This window comes from Heliconius melpomene, chromosome 17, assembly GCF_056956725.1.
Source record: "Heliconius melpomene rosina isolate 202511_hmr_F chromosome 17, ASM5695672v1, whole genome shotgun sequence".
NCBI classification, from domain to species: Eukaryota; Metazoa; Arthropoda; class Insecta; order Lepidoptera; family Nymphalidae; genus Heliconius; species Heliconius melpomene.
Window position 1 is genome coordinate 14,410,607 of NC_140405.1, and position 20,944 is coordinate 14,431,550.

The window sequence follows — 20,944 nt, forward strand, 5'->3', positions numbered from 1 at the left end:
TTCTTTGGTAACAGTTTTTATCTTATTCCTGCAATCTTTGAAAACTACATCCGCTGCTTTTTGCATCAACTCATATGACACATAACCTCGAGTTGATTTCCGAGCATAAGTCCGCATGTTACTAAATTACAATATTTTTTAGTATGAAAAATTACAATATTTACATCCCATTATTGGTACAAATGAATTGGCAAAAGTTTTTCGTCACAACAACAGGTCACAACATGCCCCAAAAAAAAGGGAACATCTAGCCCCAAAAACACGTGTTGAAAAAAAATTAAATATAAATAAGATATAGAAAACATAAATAATTTACAAATAGTGTTCCGAAATAGTAGGTAATATAATGTAAAAAAAACACTAACATACTCGAGGCTAATCGTTAAAATTTGTGAGATAGACCAAAAATATGAAGAGTTGAGTTGAGAGTTGAGAGTGTTGCGTAATTTATGTAATTGACGGAGAGATGGAGCACAATCAATGCTCTATTCTTTTTTTATTTAGATACATTATGTGATGCCTAAATAAATTTGATATTTAAACTTGGCGTTGCGATATTTATATAAGCAAGCTGAATAACAATCTTTTTTTTTTAATGTGAAGTTTTATCTTTTACATCTAAATTATCGATAAAAATAATTTGAATTAAATCCACCAATTAATCAGATTTTTAGTTATAAATTCGATCCCTATTCACGGGAATTTATATATTTAAAAATATTTTATATTTTTCTTATACTTATATAATTATAAAATACAGCATTGAACCCTACCACCCTAAATGTCATAAAGTGATGAACGGAGTAGTATATAATATGTTGTCGGCAGCACGGCGCGGATCCCACAAGACGTAATCGTGACGGCCTAACCCCATTACAATTGGTGAGAGCTGGTGACAGTGATACCGCAGATGCTCTAAGAGGAGATGCAGCTCTGCTGGATGCTGCGAAAAGAGGAGATCTTGCGAGGGCTAAGTGAGTATTGGTTTGAGTATTTCAGTTTTTATATGATTCTTATACTATGTTATGTTAAAAGTCAATGATAGTATAGGTGAAATTGTTTAGTAGGTCTCAAAAAAGTTCGTGATGGTATTTTGGTTGATTGATAGTCGAGGATGTAATTACGGGTATATTAAAATTATTTTACACAGTATGTCCAAATGATCGCGCAATAGTAGAATGATATATCAGTAAATTATTTCAACTTACCTTTTATAAATAATGTAACTAATAATTTGTTACGTCACTATTCTTCAATATTGCCGGAGTAGTATTATTAAAACGTCTTTGACGCTATCTTTCTTCATTATGATTTTATTTTTTTTTCACCAATAGTAGTTTTGGCAGAAGAAACAACGATTTTTATATTAAATATCATTACTCGTCTATGATAACATGAAATTCTTATTTCAGAAAACTCATCACCCCGCAAAATGTGAACTGCAGAGACGCTCACGGAAGGAACTCCACGCCTTTACATCTTGCTGGTATGTTTATTTATTCTTTACTTTTACAACCTTATTGTAACAATTGAATTGTGTTTTGAAGGTAACTTGCTTCAAAATTCCTAAATAAGCGAAGCTGTACGGTAGTAGAATGTAGTAGCTATGTATGTATGTTGAAGTTATGGTTTTAAATTCCAAATTAATTAATTTGCACATGAAATTCAATTTCATCAATTTTAAATTTAGTCTTTTACACATCAAATTTGCAATTTATATCTTAAATTTGTACTATTAAACTTTAAATTCACATGTTTCTGATGAAAATTAAAGTAATATTTTCTTGATGCCGAGCGGAGATCGGACACAACCCTCACAATCTGACCCTTAACCACCGCGTTTTAAAGCCCAAAATACCATTGTCTCATTCATTCAATTATTTTCCAACATGCAGTCTTTGGAAATTAATGAAGTGCTGTAATACTAGGTTATTTCTGTCTATTCTGCTTTATACGGGATACAATATGCGGGATACAAACTGAAAAAGAATATCTTCTTTTTATTCAGCTGGCTACAACAACTTAGAAGTAGCCGAGGCGTTACTAGAAGCAGGAGCGGCAGTATCAGCCAGGGACAAAGGAGGGCTCGTCCCCCTCCACAACGCTGCCTCTTACGGCCACGTGGAGCTGGCGGCGCTACTTCTGAGAGCGGGGACTCCCCCCAACGCGGCCGACAGGTGGGGGTTCACCCCGCTGCACGAGGCCGCACACAAGGCCAGGACGCAGCTGTGTGCCTTACTCGTGAGTATTGGGGAGACCAAGCTAGAGGAGTAGTTCATCTTTACAATAGGGCTTAGGTTAAATAAAGTAACTTATGAAGTACTAGGTTTCATAACGAAATTGAAAAAATATATTTAATACACTATTTGTGCTAATATAGGTATAGGGTAAAACCGGGATAGATGCCCTACTTTTTGAAATACCCACCTAATTAGATAAAATATATTTTTTATAGGAATAATTTTTATTTATTTAGCTAGCTCAATCCTTTGTGATGAATTACTTATATTTTATTTTAACAAATCAAATATAGATTTAGCAAAAAATAGCTTTTCGTGAAACACTAATTTTGAGGATAGATGCCTACCTATATGGATAGTTGCCCCACTATGAAAATGCTGGGGAGGATAGATGCCTGCAGAGTAAAGTAGGTGCACTTTATACCGATTAAATGAAAAAACCAAACCAATTGTTAAATAATTCTAATTTTAAAACAGCAATTTTGTTTCCAACAAACATAATCATAATAATGAAAAGTATATAGTGTTTTTTAAAATCTTATAATTGCTATTAAATTGTAATATAACAAAAATAGGTAACCATTATTAAAATTTTAAAACATTTGTGTAACTAAAATATAAATTCTTAAGTTTCAACATCCATTATCATATTTTTATTATAAATTAAAATATTATAATATCATAAATACTAACATCCACATTGCACAATTATACATTTTTATATCAAAAAGAACAAAATATAATTTTTAGTTATCTATTCTAATCATCTATTCTAATTCTCTAATTATCTCAAATAATAATTATTCGTTATTCCAATTTAATTCAAATTTAGCCAGATAGGGTTTTTATTTTTCCACATCTTGCGCAATAATTTCTGAAAAGTGTACAGGTTTCATGTAGCCAGTCTGACACATTACACATTGAATCCAGTCGGATTGCGACTTCGTATTTTTATAGTTTTCGAAACATTCTAAACATTCTAAACAGTCTAACTTAGTTTTCAATTGTTTTTGCTTTCTCTTAGCCATATCTTTCTTGTGTTTAAAAATGCTAATTTAATAAATACTTTAAAAAATATTTTAAAAATATATACCTAACTCCATATACTAAGTATAAAGGTATAGATGCCCCTAAGGGCACCTATACCTGGAAAAATCAGGGCAACTATCCTTTGTGATAGGGATAGATGCCAAGGAATTTTTTTAGTAAATTATAAACAAAATAGAATCTAAAAGCACCTAGATACAGTCTTAATGAACCAGTACATCGACGTAATAAAAAATATAGCGTAATTGATTACAAATTATAAAGTTATACAACGCAAAATATTAACCTTTAAATCTTTGACACGTTCGCGAATTTCGCCGCGGAGATATTTACTAAAATGTGCTAAACGCGTCCTCATTGCACGAATGTCCGTGAATAACTTTGGTGCGGGAAGACTGTGGCTCCTGCTTGTACAATTATTTTTTTGTCGCGAGTTCGGGAAGTTAGGTATGTTGAAAATGGGGCATCTATCCCACTGCGGCATCTATCCCGGTTTTACCCTAGTTGTAGATTATAGTATTGTAATGTTCACTTATTTGTGCGTTTCATACGGGCTTTTCCATTTTCCCTTTAAAAAAATAGCGTAGCCCAACCCCACACTATTACACAGAAAAAATATTTTAAACCATAAAACACTACATAAGTTATGTAGTGTTATACATAAGTTATGTAGTGTTTTAGTAGTGTTGTAGCTAAAACTATCGCCTCTACAAAAACCATTTCCACAATTATAGTTTCTAATAACAAAAAAAATCCACAGCTAGCCCACGGCGCTGACCCGTTCCTAAAAAACCAAGAAGGTCAGACGGCTCTGGAGCTTGCCGGCGCTGACGATGTACGTTCCCTTCTCCAGGACGCCATGACGGGGGGTGAGGAGTGCCCCGCGCCCTTGCCAGCTGCCCCCGCACCCCTTCCACCACCCTGTGCGCCTCCCGCGCCAGTACTATTGCCCAGTGGGGAGACTGCGGCCCTGCCTTTGCCTGTAAGTATATTTTTTATTAGCTCGATATATACTTACACTATAACTTCTTATGCCCCATCAAAACAGTATTTACACATTTTTTCGAGTCCTACCCTTATACGTGTGTATAGACACTTATACAACAAACCCTCCCACATACTAAAGAGTACTTTCTTCTTGCCCCCTTCCTTTTAGTATAGCTTCTGTTCTCTCTCCCTGGCCCCCGTGACAACACAGCAGATAACAGAATAAATAAATAGTAATTAATTCTCTTTACCTAAATAAAAACTATAGAAATTTTTTTTAGGTAATGCCCAGCAATTACTGGGCAGAAGGTTCCAGAGGCAGTCTCGAGGACGCAGCTGGGAGACCTGCTTCGGCTCTCTCTACTTCGGAGTCTCTTCATACGTTTCTAGCTAGGTATGTTTTATAAATTGGCATAAAGTAGCAAGTTTTTTAGTAGTCATACCCTAAAGCGACCGATTTTTGAAGCTACAAAAAGGACAGATTTTTTACTTCGATTTATAAATATATTATAAAATTTTGTCCTGATGTAGTGAAATTTTGCCAAAAATGTGGATTGTTGGGTGGCAAAAACTTATCAACCCATATTTTAAAAAACACTCAATGCGTCGATATTGGTCTTTAACATCGGTGAGAATTTTTTGTATCTGGTGAGTAGAATGATAAATGATTATCGTCCGAGAAAAAGTTTTGGTCTAGCAAACGTCTATCTGTTGGGGTCCATAACTTTTTGTTTATTCAGTAAACAATCGAATAATTCGAATTTTGCCCACATTAGTATTAGTCGATTCGATAATAAAATTAAATTTGATAATGTATGTTTTTCTGTGTCGATGCCGATCGGGGAAATGAATTATTTTAAAATCCTCGCTCTTGTACCACAAAGATGCCTGGCGAGGATTTTAACCATTCAACCTATCATCTCGAATTTTGGCAAAAAATTTTAGAACGGGGTATCTTAACACCCTGTTATGCGGGATATAGCGTGAAGCTAAGAATGATCACCCTGCAAACTCTAACTTAGAGTAATCTATCCATTCCAGCATCGGTCTAGAGCAACTAAACACAGTGTTAGAGCGCGAACAGATCTCAATAGACATTCTGTCAGAGATGTCGCACGAGGACCTGAGGGCTGTCGGTGTCGCCGCGTACGGACACCGGCACAGGTTACTGAAGGCTGCCAGGTTGCATGTTAACGTTCATCAGACACAATCAGGTGTGTTTATTTTATGTATATGTATATATAAAACTCTTTTATTTTTGTTATTGACTGACAGACAACATAGAGCGAGTGTGGAAGTTGAAATTGAAATGGTATGTCTGTCGTTAGGCAAAAAAGAAAATGATATATTGATATTTTAAATGAAACTATTTTAACCGGATTATATTTATTCGCGTATACTTAGGATTATACATTTTCGGTAACCCGACTTTTCGAACACTTTGCAGTAGTCCGTGGTCGCGGGTAGACTACCCGTTAAAACTAAATTTCATTTAAAATGGGTAATAATCGTGAAAATCAAAGAACTTATTATATAATAATAATAATAATTGTCATTTTTTTTATTTAAGTATTTCTTTTGAGTTTTAAGTTTAAGTTAAAGTTTATTTTAATGTTTATAAAAAAATATAAATTCCCCTATAGAATGGTATGGTGGCACAACACTAGTGGACGTGCCGGGCAGGCAGGGCGAGTGTGGGGAGGGGGAATGTGGAGAGTTCGGCCTCTTAGAGAGAGAGATGCAAGCGTCGGTGCGCGCGCACAGAGACCGCGCGGGAGGAAACTTCACCAGATATCATGTTGTTAGGGTAAGTTGGTATATACAGGTTACAATGGTTGCGGTTACTAAAAGGCGGGCTAAAATATAGCTACGTTCTAATTTTTGTACGTTTTCAAAATAAGTGTTTGTCCTTAGTGTGAAATTACACTTTAAAAATATTAAAATGGAGTAGATTTTTGAAACTTGCTTGGTAGCTCGAGATTTAATTTTATAAGGTAAATATGAAATAGAGAAAAAATAGTACAGTACGGTAGATGAGTCGTGGCCGCCCTGTAGTTAACTGTTTACGTTAACTTTTTATTATTTTCTACTCGAGTGAACATTGCGCGAAAGTTCAGAGCGGCCACGACTCCTCCGAATATGTACACCGTACTGTATACATAATGTAATCTATACTAATATAATAAAGCGGAAGAGTTTGTTTGTTTGTTTGTTTGTTTGTTTGTTTGAACGCTAAGATCTCTGGATCTACTGGATCGATTTACTTTGTTTTTGTTTTGTATGAAAGCTGCATTCTTCAGAAGTGCTATAGGCTATATAACATTATATTACACACATATACTAATAAATTAAAATACTTTCTAATTTGACATGCAATTTATTCTGCCATGTTAATAACAACCGTCGTCGCTACGCGACCGCGTTCGTTGCCGCGTCATTTTGATATTCATCCTTATGAGAATAAATATAATAGTCACTTTTAGCATTTCATCTAGATTGAAATTATATTTCTATAGAAATTATATTCTTATATTTCAAGCAGGCGTAGCCGCGTCCGGGTCCGCTAGTAATATAATAAAGCGGAAGAGTTTGTTTGTTTGTTTGTTTGAACGCTAAGATCTCTGGATCTACTGGTCCGATTTACATTGTTTTTGTTTTGTATGAAAGCTGCATTCTTCAGAAGTGCTATAGGCTATATAACATTACATTACACATATAAACTAATATATTTTAAAGTACTTTCTAATTTGACATGCAATTTATTCTGCCATGTTAATAACAACCGTCGCGTCGCTACGCAACGCCGTTACCGCGACATTTTGATATTCATCCTTATGAACTTTTATTTTAACTCTTAACATTTTTCATTCTATTCACTCTTAACATTTTATCTAGATTGAAATTATAGTTTACTGTATAGCATTGTAATAAATAATTAAGGAGATGTCACTGATTCCAAATGATCTAGCTTACGGGCGCCATAGTATGACCGACGCGAACAGGCAGATGACATTGACGGTTTTATAAATTTTCATACATTTTCGAACTACTCTTTTTTACCGTACAACCTCCTTTGTGTGTTCTCCATACAACGTGACATTGGCGAAGTGAATAGTGCTCAACTGGCACGCTCGAAGCGCCATAAATAAAGAACCGAACCGAACCCATTTTCGAACTATTGTAAATGTTTATCTAATCATTTGCTGTTTATAATTAATTTAAGCTACACTTTGGTTCTCTTCTTATTTTATTTGATATTGCCCGCTAAAATTATCCTACTTAATAGAGAAATGTTTAGTTATTTCGTAGAGTCGATATCTATGTACGCACGCACGGAAAACTTTATGTACTTTTTCTAATACTAAGAATACCTTTAGTCACTTTTAATCCTTTTGTTGGTTCATTTCAATAACTCAGATAATTTTTTCTAATAATATGTCTCTATTTATTATTCTTTTTGATTATTAAAGCTTATATTTTCTTACTAATTCTATTGAAAATTGAAAATAATTTCATGAATATATTTAATAAATATTCTTATAGTTGAAGCAGGCGTAGCCGCGTCCGGGTCCACTAGTATTAGCTATAATCTGCGTGTGCGTGAGAAAGTAAATTGATATTACCTTTATATTGATACAATAAATGCTAAAACCGAAATGTAATGGTGAAAATTGTATTTAAAACGACGAGGCCAGTCGCGGCGCAGGAGCATAAATAGATGTGATAGATATAAATACACAGATAGATTGTGGGTTCAATTCCCACTCGAGGAAATGAAATATTTCACATTTGCATTTCATCGCTCATGTGTCGAGGCAAACAGCGTGTCGTTGAGTTCCGCCACTCAATACGCAATGCCTACAGAAAACGGCGAGAAATAGGGTATGGCGAGTAAGACTCTTGTTTCTGAGATTGGCGTCCATCATTGTCAAATGTCCATGCAAATCTTTCATGTACAGACAAACGTACGTGGTCAGAGCACTTGGGCGGTCAAATTTTTATACGTTTTTTAAAAAAGTATTTGTCATATTTTCCTCTCCAGATACAAAAAATAATAAACAGCCGCGTGTGGGAGCGCTACCAGCACCGGCGCCGCGAGGTGGCGGCGGAGGCGGGCGCGCCGCACGAGCGCATGCTGTTCCACGGCTCGCCCTTCATCAACGCCATCGTGCAGAAGGGATTTGACGAGAGACATGCTTATATTGGTTGGATTTGCGTTAATTATATCATCATCGTCATAATTATTGCTGATGCTTCTGCGACAAATGTGACCAGCACATTGCTATAAATTCCTTGCATTTATGGGTTCATTGGGCAATGGACCAAAGTTATCGACACATAATAATGTAATAAGAACCTAAATATAAGTTCTAATTTTTTATTCTCTTAGTAGTGTAGGAAAAGGGGACCTAGATTCCCTGTGCCTACTCTTCTGTATGAAATACATCATGAAATTTAAAAAAAAAAAAACTATTTTTAATCGGATTTTCTTCCACCAGGTGGGATGTTCGGTGCGGGCATATACTTTGCGGAACATTCGTCAAAGTCTAACCAGTATGTTTATGGGTTTGGTGGCGGAGCCGGATGTCCCACACATAAGGACAGGAGCTGTTATGTTTGTCACAGGTTTGGTTCAGTCTATATCTATATAAAATATTATTTCTATGTTTAAAAAGGTGTAAATGTATTAAAATATAGAAAAATAAAAATTTTCTTTATAAAATGTAAAATGTTGTGTTAATATGATGAATATTTGAAAGAAGATTTTTAAAAATAAAAGCCAAGCTAAGCTTAGCCAAGTTAGAGTTAGAGAGACCCGTATTATCATAAAACTTAAATCGCTACTATTGAAATTTATATAGAAGCTCCAATAAGTACATCATGTTGTATAGATTGTTTCCTCGCAACATTTATTAAAAAATATCTCAGCGGGATCAAAATTTAAAATATAATGTACGAACAGACAAACTTATTTACAGAGTGTTTTATAATATGAAAATATAACAAGTGCATTATTATTTATATAAACAGACAAATGCTACTATGTCGCGTAACGCTCGGGCGCGGATTCCAACTGGCCAGCGCTATGAAGATGGCGCACGCGCCGCCCGGACACCATAGCGTGGCCGGCACGCCCTCCAACGGGGGCCTGTGCTACCCCGAGTACGTCGTCTACAGGGGGGAACAGGTGAGTGACACAACTACACACACCACAGCGCGGCGGGCACGCCCTCCAACGGGGGCCTGTGGTGGAGGAGCAGTTTAATGACACACGCGGCACAGGGAGCAGGAACAGGAGGTCAAACAACGCACAATTATTAAACATAATTCACTTCCCTGAATATCGGTTGAGAATCGAACATTGCCGTTGTGTTAACAGTCAGACGCTGTGCCATTGCGCTACGACGGCCTTTTGTTACATACATTGTTATTGATGGAAAAATAAAATACTTTTGAAAATATTATATTTATACTCAATAAAAAATGGATGCAATTTGTTTTATTATTTAATTTGAAGTATTTTAGTTGTATAAAAACAATTTGATGTAAAAACAACCAAAATTTACTTCTGTAAGTTCTGAACTTTTCCTAATTTATTTTATTTTTTTCCTTCCAGGCCTATCCGGAATATTTGATCACTTATCAGATAGTGTGCGAGGAGACCGGCGCAGGCACAGTATGAACGCTCAGTATTAGAAAATAGCTCGTCTGGCTTTATTAGGTATTTTTTTAAAACTAAATAAATAAATTATTAAACTAAAATACATTTTAAACATGTATATAAATATAATTGTATTTAAAATTGTGATGTAATTTTTTTTCACTAAACTTAAAATTTCAGTAATTTGGGGTTGTTTTTGGTCTGATACTGCCTGTATTCCTATGTATGTACAATTAATAAATTGTATACTTCACGTTTTTTCCTGCATGTAGCAGGGAAGGCGGAGAACAGCGTGAAGTATGTCACTAATAATGTATGATTATGATTTAATCGAATTTAAAGTATACCTGTTTTTATTATTTTCATAATTTTATATATTTTATGTATTATGTGTATTTGTAAAAAAGAGTTTTTTATATATATTGTAATATACCTACTGTAAAGAGCCAGACGTGTTCTGTTTCTCCGCATAAAAAGCCAATTTTTATAATTTAGTCATATTGAAATTAGGATAAATTATTATTATTAAATAAAAAAATGTTAAAAGAATTTGTTTTTTTATTTATTATTATTCATGCCTTCGAAATAATAAAATGAAGTTTTTATCAAAAGGGATTGACTATGAATATATTTTCTAATGAAATAAAACTTATTATTACATGAGGCTGTTAAAATCAATCCTTTGGGTTTTTTTTAAGAAATCAATGAATTGTCAAATTCAAATATAAAATAGTCACTATTGCAAATTTAAATTTATTGTGTGTATCAAAATTTTAGTATGAAAAACTGAATTAACTGAAAAAAAAACGATGGCAAAAAGAACTTGCGAAATTGGCACACTCACATTAACAGATATTGAGAAAAACTCAAATCGTTACAACAAATGTGGACTTTTAAATATAATTCAACATATTGACTATTATGGCAACATGTATACCAAAATAAACGGAAGAAATGACAAAATAACAATGTCTTCTATATCTTGCAGTCCTTCGAGGGTTCTGGAAGTATGCCGGGAAGATCTGGAAGCGAAACTTAGCAAGTTCTCAGTGAGAACCAAAGTATCTGAACTTTATCCAGGAAATGACATATTGTCCAAAAATAAGAAATATAAAATGCAAAGTAGAAGTAATTTTGTTATGAGTAATGTAATCATGAGATGAATTCATGTTTTTTGTTTGGCGTTAAAAAAAATTATTTTGTATATAAATATTCTAATAAGTCTATTAATGATACTTGATGTTTATAGTTTCTATTTATTTGGCATTGTCTATTTTTATAAAATTAAATAACAGTAAAAATCATATTTTTATTGAAAAAACGGTTTCCCGTGTGGCAGAACTAAATGCTGCGCTTTACCTTTTAAGAGAGCTGCTCATTGCTTTTATGTCCGATATAGGCCTCATTTTTACTTCTATTTATTTTAATTTAAGAAAGTATTACTTAAGGTGTTCAAATCAATCAAAAATAGACCAGATTATTACTAAATATATTTATTATAAAATCCTTACAATACATAATACGAGTACTCGTACATAAAAAACCTAAGCAGCGACGCCGTCTGGGACTCCCTCTTCGTCTGAAAACAGAAATAAAAGTGAAAAACGAGAAAACGCATAAAAATACTCATTAATAGATATCATTAATCATTAGTATTTGTGCGGTTGTGTCGCAGTGGCACAAGCGAGTCACTGTAAACGCTACGGTTATTGGGTTCAATTTCCACTCAGGAGATTCATTCCCCTTAGTGGGAATCGATCGAATATTTCTTAGTTTCACTTTCTCGCTCGGTCTTCTATATCTTGTAACGTGGTATAACGTAGCGTTGAGTTCAGTCAGTCAACAAGTAATGGGTTCAAGAATTTGGCGGAAAGTGGAGAACGGAAGTCTTGATAGAAACCGAATGTTTTATTTAATCTTAGGCCCCAAAAAAACATGAAAAACCAATTTGATTTAACTATGTTTGAATTGGACACAAAATTTTAATACAAAGCAGGCAGGCTTTGAATCTGTGTGTTGTATCTGCCCAAGTACTGCTAAAGATAATTTCTAAGTTTCTAAAAAGTGTAAAAAAGAAAACAAAACTTGTGATTATTAATATCTCGGATCAATAAACAAAGACCACTCTCCAGTCTCAAGAGGCATAATGCTTCGTGGGATCGTGGGTGGCGGTGATCACTCACCATTAGGCAATCCTAATAGAATACCCACAATACTCACCCTTATCGTCAGTGTCCATGGGTTCAGGCGTGTCGCTGTAGGCGGGCGCGAGCGGCGACACCACCACGCCGTCCCACACCGTGATCTCCGTCGAGATGTCCTTACCGCCCTCGAACGCTTGCAGCCCCAGCACGTACCGGTGACCGCCTCGGGCCGCCACGCGAAGTAAACTGATTATTTAACAATAAGCTACTTATTAAGAACTCGCGCCTCTTTAGAATCTGTCCAAGCGCTCTGACCAACTAAGCCATACGTTTTCACGTTTTTGGATCAAATTTTATGTCTTTTTTATATGTTTTCTTAATAAGTATTTTTCATTACTAAGTGTGGTATAACACTTCAAAAATGTTAAAAATGTAACAATAACTTATTACTTAAACAACACACAGGATTGAGCGCCGCCACTCAATACGCAATGCCCCATTTGGCAAAAAAATGGGTAACGAAGTGCCCCAACAGACTATCTAGATTCCTTCTGCTCACCCTGCTAGTCGAGGAATATGTGGCGGTAACTCACGTCTGCGCGGTGGCGGCGGCGTGGTCCTGCGCAGAGAGATCGAGCGCGGTGTGCGCGCGGGCGTGCGCCGCCTCGCATGGGTCCGGCAGCCCCGCGCAGCCCGGCAGGAACAGGCCTCCAGCCAGGAGTGACAGCGCTCGTCTGTGTGAAGAAAAAAACGTCATTATCGTATAAAAAATATCGCGAATTTACTTAAAAAATAATAAGTTAAAGTTAAGTTAATAGTTAAGTTAATAAGTTACTAAGTGCCAGTTTCACCACAGTTCAGATAAAGTCTCGGACCGCCTTATCTGCCAGACAAGCTATAACTTTTGGTTAATTTTTGGTCTCAAATAGCAAGTAAATACTCATTTGATGCTTGCACATCATTTTTCATACTTATTTGTAATTTAAAAAGTAACAATAACTTGGTGCCTTACGAATTGCTATCTACTATTATTATTAGTTCATTAATGAGAAAAAATATTCTTGAAAATATAAGAAACAGTTACATTTACATATCATCCTTTATCTGTGAGATAGCTTTAATTATTAGATTACTCCCTGAAACTTTATTCGTAACCAGTGAAACTGGGCCTTAATGAAAAAAATACTAGATAAATAAAATTAAAAATAACCTGAAAGCAACATTAATGGGCAACGCCTGGCGCGCCGGGTTGTTCATTATACAATGGTGCGCCAACAGGTCTATCATCCAGGGGCTCAGGGGCTCCAAGCCAGCGTGCCTCGAACACATGTCACGCAGTAAGCGTATAAGAACCTGTGGATTGAAAGATTATGTGAATGAAATAATTTTTTATTTTCATATTTCACGTTTTGATAATGAACAGCGTTAAGCTCCGCCAGTTAACAAGAAATGTTTAAAATTCAATCAGAAAGTGGAGAACGGAAATTCGCCTAACCTGCTATGTGAAAATAGTACTGTATAATGGTTGGTGAATCCACAATCTGTTGCGTTTACAGTTACACGCTTTTGCCGCTGCGCTGCGTAACGACTGGCCCCACAATATAATTATATTTATAGATAATTTAGCTACCATATTATTTTTATTAATATATAAAAAAAATACCTATGAAATATATTCTTTTTTAATATTTTTTTATTTATTGAAGTATAAAAATTCAACCTACCTTGATAGACGAGTGGTGGGCGTTCTCCTCAAACCAACGACTGTGGCGGATGGCGGCGAGGTGGCTGCTAATCACTTTGTAGTCCAAGTGCACCTGATAATACAATTGTAACATGTAAGTATAATTAACATATCAATTTAGTAAATAGGCCAAATAGGCCGTCATGGCGCAGTGGCAGAAGTGGTTTCGATATCCATTTAGGATAACAAAACAAACAACACATAAGGCCTCGAGACAAAAAATGAGAAACAGAAGTATCTTAATGGGAATGGAGTCTCTTAACTCTAGGTTTTCATGTACCCTGCTACGATACAACAAGGCAATCTTACATCAGGTTCCAATTTTCTCAGGTTCTGGTGGAGAGTGGTCACCAGAACCCTGACAGCGGCGGAGGTAGCTGTTACCGTGAAACCTCGTTCATGACAGGCGCTCGTCACGTTGCCGAGACCTTCGGCCCTCATTAGCTTGTTCAATTCCTCGTTTACCTATAAATGAATCATTATATTAAATAATAATAATGACACTATCAGACTGTACACTCATAAAAATGTAGATCAATCATAATTAAGAACACAATATATCAAAATTGGGCAGAAAGTTCATTATTAAGCTAAAATGAATGAGTTATTGAGAAAATTTTAGTTTTGTAATAAAAGGAAATCTTAAGATTTACTATTTTATATATATTACTATTTATTTTTCTTTTAGGTACCATATTCCGGAGTTTCGCCACTCAAAGTGGGGAATGGAAGAGTCCTAATATTGAATGGAGTGTTTTAACATTATCTCTCCTCTACATATCCTGCTATATGCAGCATGAAAAAAAATATATAAAAAAGGTTTTGAGGCCATTGTGGCGCTGGAGCACAATACAACTGTAAACTTGACAGGGTGAGAGTTTGATTCCCTCTTGAGGAAACAAAATATTTAATATGTGACTAGACAAAGTGCAGTGTTGAGTTCTGCCGTTGAACATGCAATGCCTTGAGAATTTGGTGAAAAATAAGGAATGTCTTAAAACTGGATTCCATGTTATGTGCATGATACAACATGAAGCTGACAAAAATTAAGTTTCCTCTATTGGAATGTGCAAAGAACACACAAGTTTGGGTGCGGTTAGGCAGTTGTTTGATTGACATAGGGGATTTGATGCTATACTCTATTTATTGTCTTTCATTCTTGTTAAAATTATTCTTTTACTTACTTTATTAGCTAATCCCTCAACTGCCTCTTTAGTGGGCAAAGTCTTCATAATAACAACTATGTCAGCCACATTCTTGCCAGCCATCATTGTGCCTTTTTTGTATGAACCCACTTGACGCACTTCTTCTAATTGCTGTAGATAGAAATATTCAATATTGGTTAAAACAATGGTTAAAATCAGTGTTTATTCGAGGCCATGGTGACACAGCAGCTTTAGCTTGAGACTGTGTACATGACAGTCATTAGTTTGATTCTTGTTTACTCTGGTAAAAAGACACTAAAAATGCAATATCAAATGGCAGTGTTGGTGTTGGAAGTGTCTTAATAGGAAAGGGGTATCTTAACACTAGATTCTTCTCAGGTTTCCTCTGTCTATCCTGCTAAGTTTGTTATACAGTGAAAGCATAAAAAAACTTTATATATTGCAAGAGCAACTCAAAACTTTTTTCAACATAGCCACCTGGCTACATTCAGATTCTGAGACTCAGAGAAAACTAAGTGCCAAAATAACCCAAAAAAATAATAAAATAATCCATGAAAAATTCTTTGTGAGACCTCCATTATAGATATAAAATAAACTTACACAAGCTGCAAAATCTCCTGGTGCAACCACCAAATTATCGAGTACAGTTTGTAATTTTGTTACAAGACTTAGGACTGCTGCCTGTTCTGTAGGAGTAGGGCACAGCTCTGCATGTCTTTTGAGGAGAGCCTAAAAAAAAAGAATAATTGATCTTAACTAATTGTTTAGATTTTAATAAAACTATCTGCTAAACTTCAAGTAGGATGTTCTTTATGATATAGCAATGAGAATATTTAAGAAGCAAGTTGTTTTCTATAAATATTTTAGGGTATTTTAGTCAATTATACTAATGTAAATGTACCCTGCCACATTAATAATAAGTGTACAATATAACTTAAAACATCTTCAGCATAGAAAATGAGTTAATGATAAATAGAACTTATTGTTAGAAAGCATAATCAATGTAAATATACCTGAGTCAATGCTGAATCGTCTGGGGCGGGCTTGCATCGTGGAAATGCCGGTTCAGCAAGAATTAAATCAAATGGCGGCCTCAACATTAACACTCTAGGTCTGTTGAAGGGCGGGCGCCCCATTCCACCGCGGCCAGGCATTCCGCGTCCACCGCGACCGGTACCGCGAACCATATTTTGCGAACTCGTTGTAAAAGCTATATTCTTACTATTGGTATTGAATTTTCAGATTGTATTGAATTCTCAGATAAATAGATTTTGATTTATGGATAGATGTAGATGTATATTGAAGTCACTTTTTAATATTTTTCAAGCTCAGTTTTTATTAAAATTGGTGTTTATTGACGTAAAAATGCAAAATGGACGCCGAATTTATCGATTTTATCAAGTGCAATTGCAACTAGGTTAGGATTTGTCAAGTATGTCAAACATTATGCACAGGCTAAAAATCGTTAGTATAAACATCATTACATAAATATTTTAATGTACAGAAACATAATACTCTAAAAAATATATAATTTGAAAGATGTATAGTTTGTAGTATGTTATAAAATAATATATAAAAGAATACAAAATTAAAAAAAATAATAAAATATTTATGAAAATTGTAAAAATGGAACTCCCGGTAGACGTTATTGACGTTTTGTACCAGACTGACAGTTAGCTAATTCGATAGCAAAAATGACGTGGTGTAGGAGGTTATAATATTGTTTAATTTAGTATTTACAAATGTATATAACTGAATATTAAGTAAATACTTTCATTATAATAAGTAATATAAAAGGGTTTCGATATGATTGAAATAACGGACACGCAGAGTGAGTAAATTTTAATAAAACAACGATATTTCAAGCGTTAACAATGTCGATTAAAGATAAAATGTCTAATAATCAATTAAATGTGCTTGTTATAGTTATATTAATTATCGTTAAAATAAGTTTCATAAAAGTAAAAGTTATATAAAGGCTTCATCGTTGGAGTTAGAATTTTTTGATTATTAAACTAATAACAAATTGCATATGTCATACACTGCTTATGAACTAACATATTAAAAACATAATGAATGATAATCAGTAATTTATAGGATATTTTAATATACATTATGTTAATTTTGAGGAAGATAGTTTGATATTAAATGGTAATACCAAATTTACTGATAATTATAGTACTAATATTTCCTTAAAAATAATTAACATGTATGTAAAACAGAACTAAAAAAACTTGAAATCATTTATTTTAATATATACAATTTAGAGCGATATACAATGAAACTATTAAGTAGTAATTAAATTTCATTATTAGTTTTTATGTAATTTGAAGATTTTTTTTAATTATTTGAAAATTATAATTTTGCAGAGATTGGTGTGGGCTTGGCTGGTTTTGGCATGATGTTCCTATTTCTGGGAGTGCTGCTATTGTTTGATAAAGGCCTTCTTGCTATAGGAAATGTAATGTATTTTAAAAATAATATCAATAGTTAAAAGGCTATTTGGCCTAATCACCATTTTTTTAACTTTACACCAGAGTCTTTTAAAGTTTAAGTTTTAAAAAAAAAATATATTTAGAGAAAACTATTAGGCTGACGCAGACTAAATTTATATTATATATACATTGATTTTTTCTGCATTGTTTTATATTAATTATACAAGTATTTTCATCAAAATTAGGGTGAAGTAACTGTATGGTTCAAGTTCCAAAAAAGTGTCTCAAAACAACTCCAACTCAAAAGATGCAGAAATGTCTGCTGTTTCTAAATAGATAGATAAAGAATACACAATATGTACTATGTTTGTTTTTTTGCATATTATAATATTTTAAAAAAATATTTTGTTTTATACATGCACACATATTGTTTGGTAAAAATATCATATTTTTTTAGTGTTCTCTGGGTGCAGGGGCACGAAAGTGTTACTGTAAATGCAATGGTTATGGGATGGTTTCTCTTTGTATATTATAGATTTCTTCTTTTTGTTTTTTTTTTATATTTACATAAATTGTTGTTCTTTAGATTTATGTATAATTAATTTATAGAAATTTGATACGATTGGGTAAAATAATTGTGTGTTTGAAAGTTCATATTTAATGTGCTGTGTATTGCCCAGAAAAATAATTAAATAAAATTATTTTCATTTGCCACAGTTGTCACTGTTGTTTCCCACGGAGTGTCTTGTTACTGTTGTTCTGCTGAAGGGAAATAGCATGAAGCTGGTTATTTTTCCAATTTTTTTCTTTATTATAATCATATTTTCTATAATTTCAGATTCTGTTTATAAGCGGTCTTGCCTGTGTCATAGGGCTACAAAGAACATTCTTCTTTTTCTTCCAACGGCACAAAGTGAAGGCATCTGTATCTTTCTTTGGAGGAATTACTATAGTTTTATTGGGATGGCCTATGGTAGGCATGGTGGCTGAGATATATGGATTTTTATTATTGTTTAGGTAATATTTATTTATTTATTTTTGAAAGATGTATCTTTATTTGAAGTTATTACATTTTTTTAGCTTGAAGAACTTGGCAACCTAGTGTTAAGACACTGATTAAGACACTGCCCGCCGAATTAGTTGCTCGCTTTTGCCTCTGTGCCACAACTGGCCTCGTTTTGAAGCCAATATTTGTATATTAGTATTTTCACTTGATAAATGGTAATTTTAAGCAAGATACTAAATAAGAGAGAGTAATAAACAAATAAACTTTGGGTAGCAGAAATTTATATGAACCGGAATGCTGACAACATAAGTAAGTTGCGAAGGTTGCGCGCTTAAGAATTTCGACGTAACTTGATTTCCATGAGGTGCAGCTTCAAATTCTGCTTTGAAATATCAATCGAATAACTAAGCAGAATTCGGACTCGATCATAAATTCAAATTCAAAGTATAAAACTATATTTATTTTTTTTATTTCCAGGGGATTCTTGCCGGCTGCTATCAATTTCCTCAGGATGATACCTGTTTTGGGATCAATTTTAAACTTTCCCATTATTCGGGGGGTGGGTACATGATTTTTTATTACTAAAAGTCACTTCTTCTGTTAAAAAAGGAACATGTATATTTTTGTTGTTTTTTAGCTTCGCGACGTATCCCGCATATGGCATATCATAGCAGGTTAGGCAGAGGGAATTTGGGAACCTAGTGTTAAGACACTCTATTTCCATTAAGACATTTTCAATTCTGACTATTCGCTGAATTTAGGAGGCTCGCTACCAGAGTGAGAAAATAAAAATATTAAATATTTCATTTACATTAAATTTTAATATAATTTTTTTTTTCAGATTGTGGACAGGATAGCCGGTGACAATGGTCGGAACATGGTATGATAATGTTGCCATACCAAAAAAACAATTACTATAAAACTTTTTAAAAGTGTATTTTTATTGTCTGTGCAAGTGTGATTCTCATATTCCGTTATGTGTAAATGGACTTGGCTAGTTTTAAGTATTATTTTGTTATTATTTAATTATAAAATTTCAATAAACATATTTTAATTCAATGGCCAAATGTTCATTCTTTTTTTTATTTTTACTAATATATTTTTATGGGAGTAATTAAAGGTTAAAGAGATAAAAGAGATTATCCAAAAGTTAACAATGTCATGTAAATGACATTTGCAAATTATAAAAAAAATATGGTAGTTAATGATAAAAAGTCATTCAGCCAGTTTAATTAATTATACGATGATCATTATTATATTAGCTAGATATAAGATTAAAAAAATAAAACGAATCATAATTTTCTGTTTTTTTCTTTCATTATCAATTTTTTTAATTGTACTTATTTTTTTATGTTTATCACAAAATTTTTCTGCAGGAGGCGTCATAACAAATCATTCCTGCGCTACAGCTGTCGCCATTGACATTCCAAATGCGTTATTATATTATTATACGAATTTAAATATTTGTTTTAATTTATTTATTGTTGTCTATAATATAAAAAAATGAAATGGAAATCTTAATGAGCGTTGTCATTAAGACACTTCCGTTCCCCACTGCGGCACTGCACTGGAGCATTATGATACTAAAAAGAAAATAAGTTGAGAATTTGAGGCCACAGCGTTTGTAAATGCGACGTTGGTAGATTTGATACCCACCGAATTAAATTATTCATTGAGTTCCGACACTTAACGCAATGTTTCGAAAAATGGGGGTGAGTGGTAAAGGAAGTGTCTAAGCTACCGTCTACCTAACCTGCTATATGCGGGGAACATCGTGAAGCTAAAAAGAAAAATAATATAATTACGTGACGTTGACGTTGACGTGATATGTTAGATAATATAAGGAATAGTAATTAACATTTTTTTAAATTCTCTTTAGAATTTTTTCTAATTCTTTTATAGATAAGTAAGAATGTGGAAAGTGTGTAAATTTCTTTAAATTACAAATGGACTTTAAAACGTAAAATGGAAACACCCTTTATTCTCGTTCCCGTAAGATTTCCATAAATGCTCTCTTAGTGTTATCCTCTATTCCCTATAATGCCGAATTTCACAATTTGTTCTGTACCTACTTAGCTTATGGCTTTACGAGCGTGCCAGTTGGGCAGTAATCACTTCGCCAATGTCACATTTTCTATTTCTAAAGCCTGTATTTATAAACTGCTCTCAACTCTGAGAGCGATCTCGAGATACCATTTTAATAATTTATGAATGAAGAAAGCGTCTCAAGATCGATCTCGAGTGGCGATTTATAAATACTGGCCTTAGTCCAGTAGTCTCGCCAATACATATATTTACGAAATTTAGCACCTTAAAGCCTAAATAGGCCATTTTACTCAGATATTATTTTATATTCTTTGGTTTATTGCTTTCAGACTTGCCAATCGAGCACAATTTATTTCGCACGAAGGCACGATGGTAATTGGTCAGCTAAATATAGATGAAATAAAACTTAAGAGAAACTACAATATTGTATAGGTACATACTTACCTACAAATCAAATGATGACCTTT

General features: G+C 33.9%; 3 protein-coding genes across 3 annotated transcripts in view; 2 read left to right on the forward strand and 1 right to left on the reverse strand.

The window, feature by feature from the left end:
* Tnks (tankyrase) overlaps nucleotides 1-10,485 on the forward strand; it is a 42,561-nt gene extending 32,076 nt beyond the window's left edge. Inside the window, exons 14-24 of the mRNA XM_085199876.1 lie at nucleotides 829-974; nucleotides 1,413-1,486; nucleotides 2,009-2,241; nucleotides 4,048-4,269; nucleotides 4,556-4,668; nucleotides 5,316-5,488; nucleotides 5,918-6,081; nucleotides 8,317-8,479; nucleotides 8,774-8,900; nucleotides 9,306-9,462; nucleotides 9,892-10,485. Coding sequence (XP_085056002.1) covers nucleotides 829-974; nucleotides 1,413-1,486; nucleotides 2,009-2,241; nucleotides 4,048-4,269; nucleotides 4,556-4,668; nucleotides 5,316-5,488; nucleotides 5,918-6,081; nucleotides 8,317-8,479; nucleotides 8,774-8,900; nucleotides 9,306-9,462; nucleotides 9,892-9,957 — 1,638 coding nt within the window. The 3' untranslated portion in view covers nucleotides 9,958-10,485. The remainder of the gene's footprint in view (nucleotides 1-828; nucleotides 975-1,412; nucleotides 1,487-2,008; nucleotides 2,242-4,047; nucleotides 4,270-4,555; nucleotides 4,669-5,315; nucleotides 5,489-5,917; nucleotides 6,082-8,316; nucleotides 8,480-8,773; nucleotides 8,901-9,305; nucleotides 9,463-9,891) is intronic.
* A 928-nt stretch (nucleotides 10,486-11,413) lies between these two features.
* Nucleotides 11,414-16,420, reverse strand: LOC146530501 (interleukin enhancer-binding factor 2 homolog). Its single transcript, XM_085200441.1, has 9 exons — nucleotides 16,004-16,420; nucleotides 15,591-15,719; nucleotides 15,009-15,140; nucleotides 14,134-14,289; nucleotides 13,805-13,897; nucleotides 13,291-13,433; nucleotides 12,674-12,814; nucleotides 12,157-12,326; nucleotides 11,414-11,515 (listed from the first exon to the last, which is right to left on the reverse strand). Exons 1-9 carry the CDS (start codon nucleotides 16,175-16,177, stop codon nucleotides 11,481-11,483), a joined length of 1,173 nt encoding a protein of 390 aa, XP_085056567.1. The 5' UTR covers nucleotides 16,178-16,420; the 3' UTR covers nucleotides 11,414-11,480.
* Nucleotides 16,421-16,656: 236 nt separating this feature from the next.
* LOC146530502 (vesicle transport protein GOT1B) lies at nucleotides 16,657-19,892 on the forward strand. Its single transcript, XM_085200442.1, has 6 exons — nucleotides 16,657-16,821; nucleotides 17,360-17,451; nucleotides 18,264-18,442; nucleotides 18,909-18,990; nucleotides 19,273-19,311; nucleotides 19,808-19,892. Exons 1-6 carry the CDS (start codon nucleotides 16,797-16,799, stop codon nucleotides 19,817-19,819), a joined length of 429 nt encoding a protein of 142 aa, XP_085056568.1. The 5' UTR covers nucleotides 16,657-16,796; the 3' UTR covers nucleotides 19,820-19,892.
* The last annotated feature ends 1,052 nt before the right edge of the window (nucleotides 19,893-20,944 follow it).